The sequence below is a fragment of the Vigna radiata genome, chromosome 9 (assembly GCF_000741045.1).
Source record: "Vigna radiata var. radiata cultivar VC1973A chromosome 9, Vradiata_ver6, whole genome shotgun sequence".
Lineage (NCBI taxonomy): Eukaryota > Viridiplantae > Streptophyta > Magnoliopsida > Fabales > Fabaceae > Vigna > Vigna radiata.
The window spans coordinates 15901643-15918386 of NC_028359.1; the positions used below are offsets into that span (position 1 = coordinate 15901643).

Genomic DNA, 16744 nt, shown 5'->3' on the forward strand with positions numbered 1-16744 from the left:
AAGAAGAAGAAGAAGAAGAAGAAGAAGAAGAAGAAGAAGAAGAAGAAGAAGAAGAAGAAGAAGATGAAGAAGAAGAAGAAGAAGTCGTCTGTCAACAAGAAGATGAAAAAGAAGAAGTCTGTCAACAAGAAGATGAAAAAGAAGAGGTCTGTCAACAAGAAGATGAAGATGAAGAAGAAGAAGAAGAAGAAGCTTCGAATGGAATATCATGGCTAGAAATGAATGCTCCAACTCATGGGAATCGAATACGTTCTTTTGTAACTGAATACAACAACCTTCCTTTTCACGTGCTTTACTGGAACCGAATACAACGACGTGTAACCGAATACAACACCCTTAAATTTCAGTTGCTTCCCTGGAATCGAATACTCCAGACCGTAACCGAATACACCGGGCTTCCTTCTTCTTCAACCACATGCTTCATCTTCACCCACCCCTTTGCTTCCCTTCAAAATAGACCACCCTTCTTCGTCTTCAACACTCGTAAATGGCCAAACACATGCCTCCAACCTGCAACAACATATCAACATTTCACAGTTGCACATTACCTGATATGACCTTCTCCTCTCAACCCAGAAAAGTTCACCTCAAGCTCATACACCACAATCTCAACTTAATACAATCGCTTATTTCCCACACTCATACACACACCAAACAAATGTGCCTACCCATGTTTTTATTAATGGGTCTTCGTCAACTTCAAAATTCAAAAGCTCACCAGCTTACCATCCCTGTTTCGCAGGAATCGTTGTAGCACTCCAATGTAGGGTTGTGTCAAGCAGAGAATCTTATCTCTGCATAACCTAACCATGGTTGTCAAAGTAAACATTGTTAGCTCGTGATGCATGGGCTTTGTCCAACAGTAAAAAGTTGAGAAAAGATTCTTTGACACACCTAAATTTTTTACATTCATTTGACACTACTCTTATTTACTTTTTACTCTCTTCTTTCTTGAAAAACTACAAAACTTTATACTTTCTGGACTATTTTACCCTTGTATGTTGTGTCAAATGAATGTAAAAGTGTGTCATGATATTATTACTCTAAAAAGTTACTCCTCATGTGCATATTATTGTAAAGGTCGTGTCTTTGAAGTTCTAATATATTAATTGTTTAAGTTTATGGATATGGAAATCCTGTAACTATATTATTTTATGTTATTATGTACAAGGTATTTTAAAAATGCATCAGGACAAATATGTAATTGTCATTTAAATCATCGCAAATCTTCTCACTTCAACAAAGAAGTCAAAATCATGCAATCTCGCAAATCCATCGTTTTTCATCGTCTTGAATTCATGCAAATGAACGCGTTTGAAAGCGTAATTCATCACTTACAAATCTCTATAAACAGTAAATTCTCTTGAAACGAACACAGCGTAAGTTTTTGAATAAAATTAAAACTGAATACATACTATTGTTGGAAATTTGATTTAGATCTCCTTGAATTCTGAAACCTATTATTTATTTCTCATGAATTTTCAAATTTTTAATTTATTTTTCTCTTGAATTTCAAAATTTGATATTTATTTCTCTTCGGTTTTGAAATTATGTTAACACTCCTACGAAATTTCGAAATTCACTAAGGGCTTGTCGAGAGGCGAAAGGAGTCCCGAAACGAATGAAGATGACCACAACCGAGAGGGCCACAACAATGGTGAGGGGAGGCGACCTGAGAGGCTAAACGAGTGGAGAACGCCAGAGACGACAATGATCAGAGATTGGCCAGAGGAGAGAACGAGAGAGACGAGAGAAGAGAGACGAGAGAGCTAGAGGAGGGTTGTTTCATTAGACTGAAACGAGAGAGAATACAAGAGAAAGATGAAACCGCGAAACTGAAAAATTGATATTTCAACTTCTATTTTTGCCCTTGCTTCAGAACGAAAATCATTTCATTTTTTTAATTTAAGACACCTAATGAAAATATGACACCTGTGTAGTGTCAAAGTAGAATCAAAAAAGGTGTCTAAATATCATTTTGCATACTAATATAATAGATTTACCTTTTAGAATTCATAAATGATTTATTATTAATACGATATTAAAACTTATATAATAATTTTAAGGTTTAATACCTATTTTGGGAGAGTTTGTTCAAAGTGGTCCCTCCTTTTTTCAAAAGTTCACTTAAGTCCTATCTTTCGTAAAAACTGTTCAAAGTGGTCCTTTTTTGTAACGACGTTAAGTTCACTAACGGCAGACCTGCCAGGTGTCTAACATGTGCTGATGTGGCATTCTTATATGTTTAAAAAAAAAAATATTGTGACGTGTAAATGTATGTTGTTAGGGTTAAATTAAAAAATGAATTAGGGTTATATTACAAAATGAATTAGGGATTTGCGTGATTGGGAAAATCTGGAGTAAAAATTGGGAAAATTAATTTAACCCTAACATTAGGAGGTGGAGCACATCTCCGGTGACCTCTGGCAGCTGAAGGCGAGATCCCTCCATAACCACCCTTTCGTATGACTCTTTCCTCCATAGCCCCCCTTTCGTATGACTATGCACACAAAATTTTTGGACTTCTGGATTAGCCTCCATATGATTTCGAAATCAGGTTTTGCAATGGAATGAAATTTGGATAGCTTGGTTTGATTTTCGGTGGAGGTTGGAAATTGGTGGGTCCTTCTCTGTTTGGTTGTGTTTCGGTGTTATGGAGGATTGATGGGGATAAATTGAAAGGTGTTGGAAGAAACGGGTAGTAGTGTTTGGGTTGGTTACAGATAAAAAAAAAGAAGGGTGGAGGTGTGTGTTAGGAGATGATGAGTTAAGAAAAATTGATGAGGTTGAAGATGATGGTAGAAGATGATGATTGCAGAGAGAAAGAGGAAGAATCAATATAGGGGAATTCGTCAACGTCCTTGGGGGAAATGGGCAGCTNAAATCAGGGACCCAAGAAAGGGCGTTCGTGTCTGGCTTGGAACCTTCAACACTGCTGAAGAAGCAGCAAGAGCTTATGATGCTGAGGCACGGAGGATTCGTGGCAATAAAGCCAAGGTGAATTTCCCTGAAGAAGCTTCCGTGAAATGTTCCAAGTTAAATCCACTGGGAAATCGGAAGATTGTTCAACCCAATGTTCACAAGTTCAATGCTGGGAACAATCAGAACGACCTTCGTTGGCCTATGGATCTGGTGGAACAGAAACCCCTAGTTAATCAGTTTGTTGACATGGGTTCCTTCCCCGACAGTGGAAATGGGCTCAGATCTCTGCCTTCGACTAATAATGTGACCCTTCGCAATAACGATTCGCCCTGTGCCGGAAAATCCCAATCAAGATGAACCCTAATCCCAATTGCCAGAAAATCCCAATCAAAATCGCAGATTTTACCCAAATTTGCATCTGACCAAAATCATTTACTTAATTATCCCAATTTCAATTTTTATTTTAACCAAAATCTTAGGATTCAGATTGGGGATTTTTTTCCATTTTAGATTTCTAGACACAATTAAGGTTCTTAATGGGATTTTTAATTAATTACCCCCCAATTAACCCCAAATTCAATTTTTAATTTAAACCTAATTTTATTAAATTCCACGTCACAATTAATTATTTTTTTAAAAACACACAACAGTGCACAGCCAAAACGTTACACCTCAGCAAATATTAGCCACCTGACAGCTGTGCCGTTAAGAAAGTTAACGCCGTTAGTAAAAAGGACCACTTTGAACAGTTTTTGCAAAAGGTAAGACTTAAGTGAACTTTTGAAAAAAGGAGGGACCACTTTGAACAAACTTTCCCAAAGGAGAGACCAAAGTAGATATTAAACCTAATTTTAATGATGTTATAACTGATAATATAATGGTCTTAATGATCTAATTTTCCATCATTAATTATTGTAGTATTAATTAATCAATTTTTACTATTTTTATTTATTATAATAGAATTTTATAATGAAAATAAGTTATATTCTTTAAATAATTAATTTCATTTATGACATTCTTTCATATTTATTCATTAATAATAATTGACATATTTTCAAAATAATAATAATTTTTTGTATGGTACTTTAACACCATAACGTTTCTAACAACTAATAACAGGTTTACATGATTAAAAAAAATAGTTTATACATTTACTAAGTTTTATCTAATTTGTTGTTCAAATTTAATAACTTATTTTAATTTGAAATACTAAAACACTAATGGATCTATATCCGATTTCAAAATACAGCTAATCATCTAATTTCTACTTTCATCTAACCTATATTAAAGGTTTACCAACAAATATAATTGAAGAATGACGATTTATTGAAGAAAAGAGTTAAGAAAGAAATGACCAAAACGAAATCTGATACAAGAGGAAGGTGGAGATGAATAATGACGAATGAGGCATGAAAAGAAGGTGTCGTTAAGTTTAGAATAAGAAAAAATGAAAGTAAAAGTAATTCCATATTGTTTGCAGCAAAGATGTGGCTCTCAAAAAGTGTTAGGGTTTCTCTTCTTCCTTCCATTGCCAAGTTTCCTCCTTTTCTTCCAATGCACAATTCCCTCTTTTGCTCTCACTCTCACTCTCAAACTTCCTCACACGACGAAGCCGTCTCACAATTCAATCGCTTGCTTCGTCAGCGTGATGTTCCTCCGATCGAATTTGGAAAGATTTTGGGATTTCTTGTGGAGATGAAGCGGTACCCTACTGCTATTTCTCTTATTAGGCAAATGGAGCTTAAGGGAATTCACAATAACCTTATTAGACTCAGCCTCCTCATCAATTGTTTCTGTCACTTACACAAATTGGGTTTCGCTTTCTCTGTATTTGCCAAAATTCTCAAACGGGGTTATCATCCAAATGCCATAACCTTAAATACACTCATGAGAGGTCTATGTGATAAGGGTGACGTCAAGGAAGCCCTTAACCTTCATGATAAAGTAATAGTACTGGGATTTCGACTCGACCAATTTACTTATGGGATACTGATCAATGGATTGAGCAAAATAGGTAAAACTGAAGCCGCCATCGAATTGCTCAGAACCATTCAAGGTCCATCAACAGTAATGTATAACATTATTATTGATTCTTTATTAAAAGAGAAACGTCCAAAAGAAGCTTATGATTTCTATTCCGAGATGGTTATCAAAGGAATTTCTCTTGATCTTTTTACTTATAGTAGTCTAATTTATGGCTTTTGCTTAGTAGGATTTGTAGAAGTAGCATTTGGTTTCCTAAATGAAATGCTATCAAATAGTATCAGGCCGGATGTTTATACTTATAATATATTGATTGATGCATTGTGTAAGGAAAGAAAGCTGAGAGAAGCCAAAAATGTTTTAGGTGTGATGGTGAAAACTTATGTAAAACCTAATGTTGTTTGCTTTAATGCTCTAATGGATGGGTATTACTTAGTTAATAAAGTGAAGAATGCTAAACAAGTATTCAGGGCAATGACGCACATGGGAGTCAGTCCTAATGTTAGGACCTACAATATCATGATAAATGGACTTAAAAGGAACGAAAGGGTGGATGAGGCCATAAATCTTTTTCAAGAAATGCAGAACAGGAATATTCTTCCCGATACTGTGACTTACAATACTCTTATTGATGGTTTATGCAAAACTGGAAGAATCTCTCATGCTTGGGATCTTTTTCATGAGATGCATGATACAAATCAACAAGCAGACGTAATCACTTATACTTCTTTGATTGATGCTTTATGCAAAAATTATCATCTAGGCAAGGCAATTGAATTATTGAGGAAAATGAGAGAGAATGGAGTTCAGCCCAATATGTACACTGCAAATATACTTATTGATGGGATGTGTAGAGAGGGGAGACTTAAGAATGCACAAGAGATTTTTCAAGATCTATTGAATAAAGGTCACAATCCCAACATATGTACTTATAATATTATGATCAATGGTCTTTGTAGGGAGGGTTTGATTGATGAGGCATTGACCTTGTGGTCCAAAATGGAAGAAAGTGGTTGCTTATCTAATGTTATAACTTTCGAAATAATAATCTATGCTCTCTTTAAGAAGGGCGAGACTGAAAAAGCAGAGAAATTTTTGCATAAAATGATCGCTAGAGACTTGTTGAAATGATGAAAGGTGACACCTTATTTCAATAACAAGTAACATTTATGTGTTTGCTGTAGAATGTGCAAGAATGGTTTGTAAATTTTGTATTAGATGAGTTGGTTTAGACTGTAAACTCTGTTGATGATGTTTTCCTGGTCAAGGGTTGATACATTTTTATTTTTTATCCTGCATTTTTATTGCTATCAAACTTCTATTTCTTTTGACATTACATTTTATTTGTAGAATTTGTTTAACTAAGCATTGCAAAGGTAGAAATCAATGATTTTATTGTCTTTCAAGACCAAAACTGTGACCTCCCTCCCTATATAAAAAATCTTGATGATTTTTCTATTTCCAACTGTTTGATATTCTCCATTCATGTATGTCAGAGACCAAATATGTTTTCTCTTTAGGGCCAGGGAACCATTCCCAAAGAATAAGCACACTTACGAAGTTTGGGAATCTTAACCTTCGCAATAATCATCTTCATGATATGTCTATGCCTAAAGAACTTTTAAGTCTTTCTCAATTCTCCCGATAGCAGAATCTCACATGTCTATTTCTTACTCTCACTATTAATTGCTGGTTTAATACCACCAGAACTTGGTAATTTAGCACAATTGGATACATTGTTTATCCATAATAATTGTCTAACTGGTTCAATCCATTCTACATTAGGTCTATTGAAGAACATGGTCAGATTTTATGTTGATTCAAACCAATTTGCAGATATATAACTTGGAAATTTGACACAATTAATGGAATTACATCTATCAAATAATTTACTACATTTGCTAGATGAGTGTGCCTTTTTTTTTTTTTTTTTTTTGTTCATAGAATTTGAATTATTTCTCCATGTTGTTCCCACCAGAGTTATTTGGAAAATTTCCTGGTTTGTTTTTTTTTCCCTTATACTTTGATTTCCCATATACTTTGATTTCTTTCTCCTTAAAACCTCTGCCGTATGAACATTATGCAGCCTATTATCTCACTTCATAACCTGGAGATGATCAAGCTGAAGTCTAAAAGAACTAGAGATATACCACTTCTTTTGTGTAGGAAGGATCATGGCACAAATTCCTTTTATTCCAGTATGGTTATACATAACCAACTGATTTAGTTCTTACTTAGTTATATATGTAGAAATTACATAATTACAATGATAAAGCTCTTAGATTAATTACATAGCCATATATAGAACTCAAATATTGTATTTGTTGTTGAGTTAAGGTTGCTGAAGACTAATCTATAGTTTCAACAATGCTGTTGGCACCAAGTGCATGGCTGTCAGAGTTGGAAACCAAAGTAATCAAAAAGTCAAATAGATTCGTGGCTATAACTGCCGATGTTAAGTCCTCTTTGTGCAAAATCCCCAACGAAGAGCTCACAAGCCTTGGAGAAAATAATTGGAGCGTCCCCTGATATCATTTTAACATGCTCCCCTGATTTCTTCATGATCTTCTTTATCCTTGCCAAGGGCAGAGAGTGGAGCCCTGTCCTTCCAGATATCCCTCCACACAGTAACCCTGAATATGCACCAGCTTGTTTCATATATGCTCTACTTCACTACTGTGTGTTTCTGAGCTAACTTCAGTTTTAATGTTTCTAAGATACTCTTAGTTGTAGCATCAGTGTCAAGTTTCAGTGTTATATATACTCCATTTTCATTGAATCCTTCACAGTTTCATTCCAATAACATTGTCGGCCAAGACTAATTTGGCTGGCTAAGTGGATTTATAAGAAATAATTATGAATCTTTAACTCCAACATTATTATTTTATTTATATATTTGTTGCTTGTGTCTAGAAACATTAGGGATCGAGAAGTGTAAAATGATTATGTAATGATTTGACTTATTTCTTGGTAAAGCATTATCAATAATGACAAGGGTTCTTCCCTACAAGTAATTAGCAATATGAAACGATTGCTTAATCAAAGAAATATTTTAGGCACAGATACAGTTTTTTGGACTTACAATCTGCAACAATCAGTTCTCTAAAATTGGACCTGTCATTTTATTTTTGGGTCCCAAGGCCAGCCTTGGCCTTTTCTAGACTTAGGCCAATTTTCTTGGCCTACAGTTCACACAGCCCCCATGAAATGGGTTGCCATTCCACTAGGGTTGAGTCAACCCCTAAATGCACATTTTTTTCTGCACAAACATTTCTCCACTGATGGAGCTCGACAGTAGTACTGGCAGCAGCACACAGTGAAGTTTGACAGCATCACAGTTCGATGGCAGCACTTGACGACAGGACACGGTGAGTCTCATAGGGTGTCAAACATCTCGTGGGCTTTCTTAACCCTTTGAAACTCCTTTTTAGCTTCTTTGGATGCTTGAGCTGGTCTATCTTTTAACTTGTCCAGAGTCTCTTGGCATGATTTTAAAGGTGTGACTGCCATCAAAGTTCTTACATCGTTGTCTTCTATCTCTGTCCCAACAAAATTATCTTGCAACACTAAGTCAGTGAGAAAAAAGAAAACCAGATAGATGAAATGTGAAGTATATTAAAACAGAGATTACCCTTTTGTGCTCTAGCCTTTATGGAGCGTGAGATTATACCCAGCTCATACCTATTTCCGTCTTAAGCCTAGTATAGTCTAGTTTAGAATATCTTTGTTTTAGTTGGTGTAGTTCTTTTAACAATTTTTGTTTTACAAATTCCAGCAGATAGTTTTGTTTTTCCTTTAGAATGAGTTAGTATAAGTACCATGTTTTGATTCTCCTTAGGAAGTAGGTAGGTTAGTTTACATTCAACTCTATATTGATGAAATGAATTTGCTTAGTCTAGTTTAATTGTAGTTTTTGTTTCTGTAATTGAATCTTGCTAAGTCCAGTGAATTTTCTTGTTGTAATAGTCTAGTAGCATAGTTAAATTCTGCAGTTTTAATTTTTAATAACTAGAAAGATATAATTGTAGATTAGTTCAGTGAATCTGAGTTCTTTAAATAAAGATTAGAGCTAGTTAGAAGTAGGAAGTTAATTTTTAGATTGTTCTGTTTTACTGCAGTACTTTTAGGCTAGTGTAGGGGTATTTTCAGATTTTGGTTTTATAATTATAGAGAGTAGATAATTTTGAGAATGGTTTCTAATGGTAAATTTAGGTTTGTTAGCATAGTTATGATAATGTTTTGGTAGTTTTAGCATTAGGATATATGTTGAGGACAATTTTAAAATTTTATAAGCAACTACTCTGACATTGCATGCTGGTATAATTTGACAAGGTGCAATGCTACAAAGAAGCTGCTAACATATATTAGAAGAATAATATATATTAGATTTTGCTGTATCGAAGTATCTGACACTTATCGGATATTGATGTTTCCGCCATAATTGTATAGGCAAAAGCTACGAATATATCATTTCACCCATTTAATGTATCTTTGGTTTTTAGCTCATGTAAAACCAACTTGATAAAATGTTTCACATTGTTAAGGGTCTCGTGTTTAATTGCAAGTTACTTATTCCAGATTTTGTCTCTTTTTTATTCATTTTTCCAGATTTGCACATTTTCCCATCTTGCTAGCTTAGCTCTCAGTTTTATATTAATTCCAAAGTGACATTGATTTTATGAACTGATTGTCTTGGGAATTATTTGAAGAGTTGTTTAATCTTCAGAAAGTTGTTCAATAGTTTTTGGAGTCTCGAGGGATAAGTGCACAAGTTTGAATGAATAAGCTACTCGTGCTTTAAGTGTTCAACCGTGCTGATTTCATGGTCTCATCATTGAAAGTTTTTTATTACCTTAGGTGTCTCAAATGTCTGCAACAAGTGAAGCTATAGTACTGTCTTGTCAAGAATAAGCTTGAAACACTTTTCATGGTATTAACTAGATGAAAAACGTCAAAAATTGAATATCATTCTATTTACATTTTGTATTTGTAATTTATATTTCTTTTATGAATTCTTGATGCAGCTTGAACAACAGATTGTGACAGCTGGTGGGTCAATCTTTATGAAACTGAGTTGGGTGGGTTTGTAGAGATGCTTGCGTTATGGTTCTTATCTTTTTTTAAAGATTATCCTTTATCTTATGTCCATGGTTTTTGTGAAGATACAAGATTCCATCCAATGTACTTTTTTCTTCACCAAAAAGCTTTTCATAATTTATAATCTATTGCATGCTTTAATGAAAGATAATAGCACCATCAAATGATCTTTGCCTCTTGTATTTTTCTTTCGAACAAGGATTAGATATATTTTTTATTCTATAGATATGATGTTTTTTGTTTCAGCATTTGATCAGTAACATAGTCCTTCATTTGCCATATGTTTGTTTGCAAAAGGTGTTTCTATTACGCACCTCAAGTTGGGTTTGGGTTTGTTATTATAGAAGTGACTATTTTTTGTTTTTACTTTTATTGTTATATTTTTTTTTTTTGTTAAAAAGGAAGGCTCATGGGTTGTGTTTGATCAGGGTTTTGGGAATATTTGATCGTGTGCGATGAGAGATTTTTCTGATCATATGGCTTTGAGAATATTTGATCGTTTGTAATGAGAGATTTTGTTGGTCCTGTGAATTTTTTGTCTTCTGAACTTTATCTAGATCGTATAATTGTTGGTCAAATCGTAAGAAATGAATTATTTTGACAACTCTGTAAAATACATATTATGTGTGAGATGAAAAGTCCATATTTCTAATAGTTTATGTAAGTTAAACCCCTTCAAAAGTCCCAATTTTCGTACCTTTTTTCCAATTGCATCCCTGTTTTATTTTTTTTCCAATTTAATCCTTAATAGTGTATAATTGACTCAATTGAGCCATCACCGTGAAATTTTTGATGATCTGGAATATTGAGCTGGACAATTTTTTAAACGTGGCATTGTTAGACCATTATACATGGCATTTGATAAAAAAGAACATTTTAAAAATTGGTTTCGAAAACTCCATCGTTGTTGTTAATGTTGGGCTCTTTTCTCTTTGCAAAGCACTTCTGCACTTGAGAATGGAGTTATTGAAGATGGTAGAAAAATTGAAAGTAACTTAGTTTGAAACTCAAAATAAACCACAAAGACATTCTTGAAATAAGGCTAAAATGAGAAAAAGTGAAAATCTTCATACTCTATCGTCCCTAATTTTCATAGTGAAAATAGGCAAAAGAGATTGCGACGTTAAGGGCATAGCGACCCCCACCAGAAACGTCCGCTTCTAACAGGAATAATGAGGGTAGTCGGAATGGGGGGCAGACCAATCGCATCGAGCCTACGCCCCTCCAAACCATTCGGCCTCCCACCTTATTGTCATTTACTGAAACCATTATGCAGGCTACAATGCGAGAAAGGCCTCCTCTGGTGATGGAAAGATTTGACGGTTCGACGAATCTGGATAATCACATTACAAACTTCGTTGATCTAATGGCATTCTATATGGATAATGATCCAGTCAAATGTAGGGCTTTTTCCTTATCTTTGAAAGATGAAGCATTGGAATGGTACCACACTCTCCCTCCAAATTCTGTGGATTGCTTTGCCATTGTAACCACACTTTTCAGAAGACAATACGCAACCAACCGAAGACAGGAGATGACTCTGGCGGAACTGATAAATACCAAAAGGGAGAAGGAGGAAACTCTGAAAGTGTTCATGCAAAGGTATAATGAAGTTGGACGACGCGTAAAAGACGTGAATCACACGTTCATAATCAACAATTTGCCCAACTGTTTGAAATCAGGGTATGTTGCTGAACATTTATGTGTTGAGCCACCTAAAGCTATGGAAGAGCTCCAAGAGAAGATGTCCAAGTTTATTCTCATGGAGGACCTGAGGAATTCAAGGAAAAAACAATAGGAAACTCCCGCTAATGGGAGTAAGAAGGAGGGGGAAACAACCTCCTAATGGTAACCAAGGTGACAGACCTCCCCAAAAGGAGCTACCCTGGGGATCTAGATACGATCGCTATAAAGCTCTTAACACACCTAGGATAAAAATACTTAAAGAAGCCCTGCACATTGAACTCCTCGCAATTTGGAAAAGGCCCTCGCCGAGGAATGCAGACGAAACCAGAACCGGCCAATTCCACCAAAATCATGGTCACAACATGGAGGAGTACGCCACACTAAAAGATGAGATAGAAAGACTTATTCGAACGAGATTTCTTCGGAAATATGTAAAGGAAGAAGCGACCCGAGCGAGAAGTCCTCCTAGAATGGAAACTTCGCATTGGAGTCCCGAACGCTTGTATCGAAGAGATGATCTGTACAGACAGCGATCCCGAAGCCGCAGCCGTGAACATGAACAAGGTAGACCGGTCCGGGGGTAGATCGATACTATATCTGGAGGTTTTGTCGGAGGAGGAGCATCGTCCTTTACTTGCAAAAGACATTTGAGGAGCCTGAAAAGCGTGCACGCGATAGACCGACAACCTTTGTCATTGTTGAACATTACTTTTACGGATGCAGACTTCCAGGCCCCTGATCCTAACCAGGATGACCCTATGGTCATCATTGCCCAAATAGCTTGATACGACGCCAATGAAGTGTTGACCAGGGTAGTTCGGTCAACATCTTGTACTGGACCATGTTCTTAAAAATGGACCTCTCTAAGGACGTAATAGCCTCGTTCAATGAGCAGATTGTGGGATTCGCAGGAGAAAAAGTTGATACTCGAGGATATCTCGACCTTAGAACTCAGTTGGGAGCAAGCAAGGAGGCGAATGAGATGAGAGTAAGGTTCTTACTAGTGGAGGCAAATACCTCCTACAATGCCCTACTCGGACGACCCTGCTTGAATGCTTTCGGAGCTATCGTGTCCACCTCTTACTTGGCCATGAAGTTCCCATCGGAAAGGTGCACTATTTGCACGGTAAGAGCCGATCAGCGAACGACGCGACAATGTTATGTGGCTGGTCTAAAGGTTACACCCTATGTCCCCCAAAGGAAGTCAAAGGGGGTGGAAACGACAACATTCGACCTCGATCCAAGAACCAATACAGACGGTCGTATTCAACCGTAAAGAGAGCTAAAACCGTTCATGTTGAGAAAAGAAGAGACACAAACAACCACCATCGGCGCGGGCCTAGAGCCGAATGATGAGCACAACTTGGCTGGACTATTGAGGGCCAATGCTGACTTGTTCGCATAGGGGGCCGCAGATATGCCAGAAATCCACCCGAGCGTCATGACACACAAGCTGTCCATATTTAAAGAGGCGCGACCGATAACTCAGAAGAAAAGGAGGTTCGATGAGGAAAAAAGGGGTGCCATACAAACAGAGGTCACTAAGCTGCTCGAAGCTAAATTCATAAAGGAAATAACTTAAACAACATGGCTGGCAAAAGTTGTCATGGTTAAAAAATCAAACGGCCAGTGGAAAATGTGTGTTGACTTTACAGACCTCAACAAAAGCATGCCAGAAAGACTCCTACCCCCTCTCGAGTATCAATCGGTTGGTGGACGGGGCCTCAGGACACGTCGTACTAAGTTTTCTCGACACGTATTCAGGGTGCAACCAGATCCCGATGTACGTACCTGATCAAGAGAAAATAACCTTCATAACCGAGCGTGCCAATTACTGCTATGAATTAATATCGTTTGGATTGAAAAATGCAGGAGCTACCTATCAGCGTCTCATGGACAAAATTTTCCACCGCTAAACTGGAAAATGCATGGAGGTGTATGTCGACGACATGATCGTACGAAGCCAGTCGCTCGAGTAGCATTTGAAAGACTTAGCCGAAGTGTTCCTCTAGGTAAGACGATACAGCATGCAGTTGAACCCGTCGAAGTGCACTTTTGGGGTCTTAGCCGAGAAATTCCTGGGATTCATGTTAACTTGCAGGGGAATCGAAGCCAACCCGGACAAGTGTCGAACGGTCTTGGAGATGCAGAGCCCCACCAATTTAAAGGAGGTACAACGCCTAGTTGGCCGACAACTTTGTCACGCTTCATCCCGAAACAGGTGGAACACATCAAACCAATTCTGAAGAACATAAAGAAAGGCTTCACTCAACACTAGGACAATCAGTGCAAAGAAGCTTTTACTACAATTAAAGATATTCTCACTAGTCCTCCAATTATGGCCCGCCCAGCAGCAAGATTTGACTTGCAGTTGTATCTAGCTGCATCCAACAGCGCGGTAAGCGCCGCTCTTATCTAGGAAAATCTGGATTTTAAACTAATTTACTTTTGTTAGCAGAACTTTGTAGAGAGCAGAAGAACGATATTTGCAAATAGAGAAGGTGGCGTTAGCCCTGCTGATAGCGGCACATCATCTCTGACCGTATTTTCAAAGCCATTAGGTGGTGGTACGCACCAATCTCTGGTCGCTAAGATCCTCAGAAAAATCGACCTAGTAGGAAGGATGGTTTCTTGGTCTGTTGAGCTCTCCGAATTTGGTGTGCGCTTTGAATCGCGAGGATCTGTTAAAGGCCAACACCTGGCAAACTTTGGAGCTAAACTATCGCCCCTGTCAGACGGACCAACTCAACTGTGGTACCTGTATGTTGACGGCTCCTCGAAAAAAAGAGGTGGGGGAGCTGACATTGTCCTGGAGGGACCGAACGGCGTTGTAGTTGAACAAGTCGTCACCTTTCGCTTTCAAACCAGCAACAATCAAGCGGAGTATGAAGCTTTGATTACAGGGCTGATTTTGGGCAAAGAGTTAGAAATTACTCATTTAGAATGCCGAATGGATTCTCAGTTGGTAGTCAGTCACATGAAGGGGACTTTTTAGGTCATGGAACAAAGCCAACAACTTGCTTAAAGATTTTTCCAGTTTCAACATTGTTCACATACCCAAGGAACAAAATTCTAGGGCGGATCTTTTGTTTAAGCTGACACACGCCAGAGAAAAAGCACAACTATCTTCAGTCATCAAGATAGCGCTTGACAAGCTGATGGTTGAAGCCATTGCCACAAACGTCGTAGCACCTAAGGACGATTAGCGGCAGAACGTAGGGAACTAATGGAGAAGCAAGAACAAGGAGAAAAGGTTAGTTCAGCTAACTCTAAATGAATTGCTCATTTCTTGTTCATAGGTGACGATTTGTACAAGCGAGGATATACCACGCTGTTACTTAAATGCTTAACGGAAGAAGAGGCCGACTATGTCATGTGAGAGCTTCACCACGATGTATGTTGATTACACTTGGGAAAGCTCATGCTCAGGGCAAGGATATTGCGAACAGGGTATTACTGGCCGACCATCGATCGAGATTGCGAAGCATTCGTCAGAAAATGCGTATCTTGCCAGGCGCACGGTAACGACTTCCAGATCCCCCCTGAGGTACTTCATGGTCTAGTCTTGCCATGGTCGTTCGCGTAGTGGGGGTCGGTAAAACACAATGTAATTAAGTTCCTCCTTGTAGCAATTGATTATTTCACAAAGTGGACCAAGGCAGAAGCATTAGCCGTCATAAGCGCTCAACGTGTGCAGAAATTCATTTGGCAATTGGTATGTCAGTTCGGCCTACCCCAAAATATCATCACTAATAATGGTCGATAGTTCATTTAGCGGAAGTTAAAGGATTTCCTTAGAGGTTTGGGAATTAAGCATGTTACAAGCTCGGTGGAACACCCGCAAACAAATGGGCAAGCTGAAGCTGCTAATAAGGTTGTGATAACATAGTTAAACAAACGACTTGGAGAAGCTAAGGGCTTATGGGTAGAAGAATTGCTTGAGGTGTTGTGGGCTTATAGGTGTACCCCACACGGATCCATCGGAGAAACCCCTTTCAACCTAACATATGGCACGGGACGCGATGCTTTCGGTTGAGGTGGGGGAGCAATCCTTAAGGCGAGGCGTGGAGGACATGAACCACAATGCCGAACAACTATAGATGAACCTCGACACCTTAGCCGAATGACGAGAAGTTGCCTCGGTCTGAGCTGCAGCCCAAAAACGACTAATTGCTCGACAATACAACACCAAGCTCAAACCCAGAAACTTCAAGGAAGGAGATCTATCTAAGTTAACATCCAAGACTGATCGGTCTATCCAAGAATATCTGGATAATATGATATCAGAGCTGAACGGTTAACATCCAAGACCGATCGGTTTATCCAGGTTCAGCGCTCATCAAACCAAGTTAAATGATATTAGGCCGCAATTGGACCAGTGTTTAAGTGATTGGGTTAATAGTCCAGCAGAGAATAAAATAATCAAGAATATCTGATTAAAGATATTTATAAAGTTGTTTGTGAACAACCAACCAGATTTCTAGGTAAACCGGTTAAGGTAAGTTTGTTTATATTTTGTTGAGCTTGTGGTAACTTATAAATACATGGCCAAGGCTAAAAGCCAGGTACATTCTATCTACCCCTCACTAATACCTAAAAACACTCCTTAGTGATAATACAGTCACTTTCTTGAGAGTCGAGGCTCCACAATTCCCGCCTAACTTGAGCGTCGGAGTTACTTTTGCAGGTACCTCCCCCCTTCGCCGGTGAAGGAGAACGAGCGATGCAAGTCAAAGAAGAGCGAGCGGTCCAGATTAAAGAAAAACGAGCTACGCAGACAAAGACGTGTCCACTAGATCAATCTCTTGGTCCCACAAAATTTATACCGAAACACAGTGTTTTCTTGCGTGAATTTTGGGTAGAAAACAGTTGGATCGAAGGTTTAATGGGGGTATGTTTGATGGCTGGTAATGGTGATTTATAAGCAATAGGTGATTGATGTCTGTTTGCCTGTTGAGTAGAGCCTCTAGATTAATGATGTATGATGTTGTATTCATTATTACAAGGTAAATTGAAGGAGGCATCAACTATGGTTTTTACTTGGTGTGCCAAAGGA

General features: G+C 37.8%; 2 protein-coding genes across 5 annotated transcripts; both read left to right on the top strand.

The window, feature by feature from the left end:
• The first annotated feature begins 2805 nt into the window (after positions 1-2805).
• On the top strand, positions 2806-3279 carry LOC106773426 (ethylene-responsive transcription factor RAP2-2-like). The gene has a single exon (XM_014660122.1). It carries the CDS (start codon positions 2806-2808, stop codon positions 3277-3279), a length of 474 nt encoding a protein of 157 aa, XP_014515608.1.
• A 965-nt stretch (positions 3280-4244) lies between these two features.
• LOC106773658 (pentatricopeptide repeat-containing protein At1g12300, mitochondrial-like) lies at positions 4245-10418 on the top strand. 4 transcript variants are annotated; one of them, XM_022786260.1, is made up of 4 exons: positions 4245-7103; positions 7243-7532; positions 9763-9835; positions 9930-10418. In XM_022786260.1, exon 1 carries the CDS (start codon positions 4408-4410, stop codon positions 6034-6036), a length of 1629 nt encoding a protein of 542 aa, XP_022641981.1. In that variant the 5' UTR covers positions 4245-4407; the 3' UTR covers positions 6037-7103; positions 7243-7532; positions 9763-9835; positions 9930-10418. The 4 variants fall into 4 exon arrangements, with proteins under 4 accessions (XP_022641981.1, XP_022641980.1, XP_022641982.1 ...); XM_022786259.1 differs by lacking the exon at positions 9763-9835 and having other exon boundaries at positions 7243-8273; XM_022786261.1 differs by lacking the exons at positions 7243-7532; positions 9763-9835 and having other exon boundaries at positions 4245-4978.
• Positions 10419-16744: the final 6326 nt, after the last annotated feature.

Bases quoted from the DNA above. Each gene is read 5' to 3' on its own strand.
- LOC106773658 (XM_022786259.1), top strand. From the start codon at position 4,408: ATGTGGCTCTCAAAAAGTGTTAGGGTTTCTCTTCTTCCTTCCATTGCC.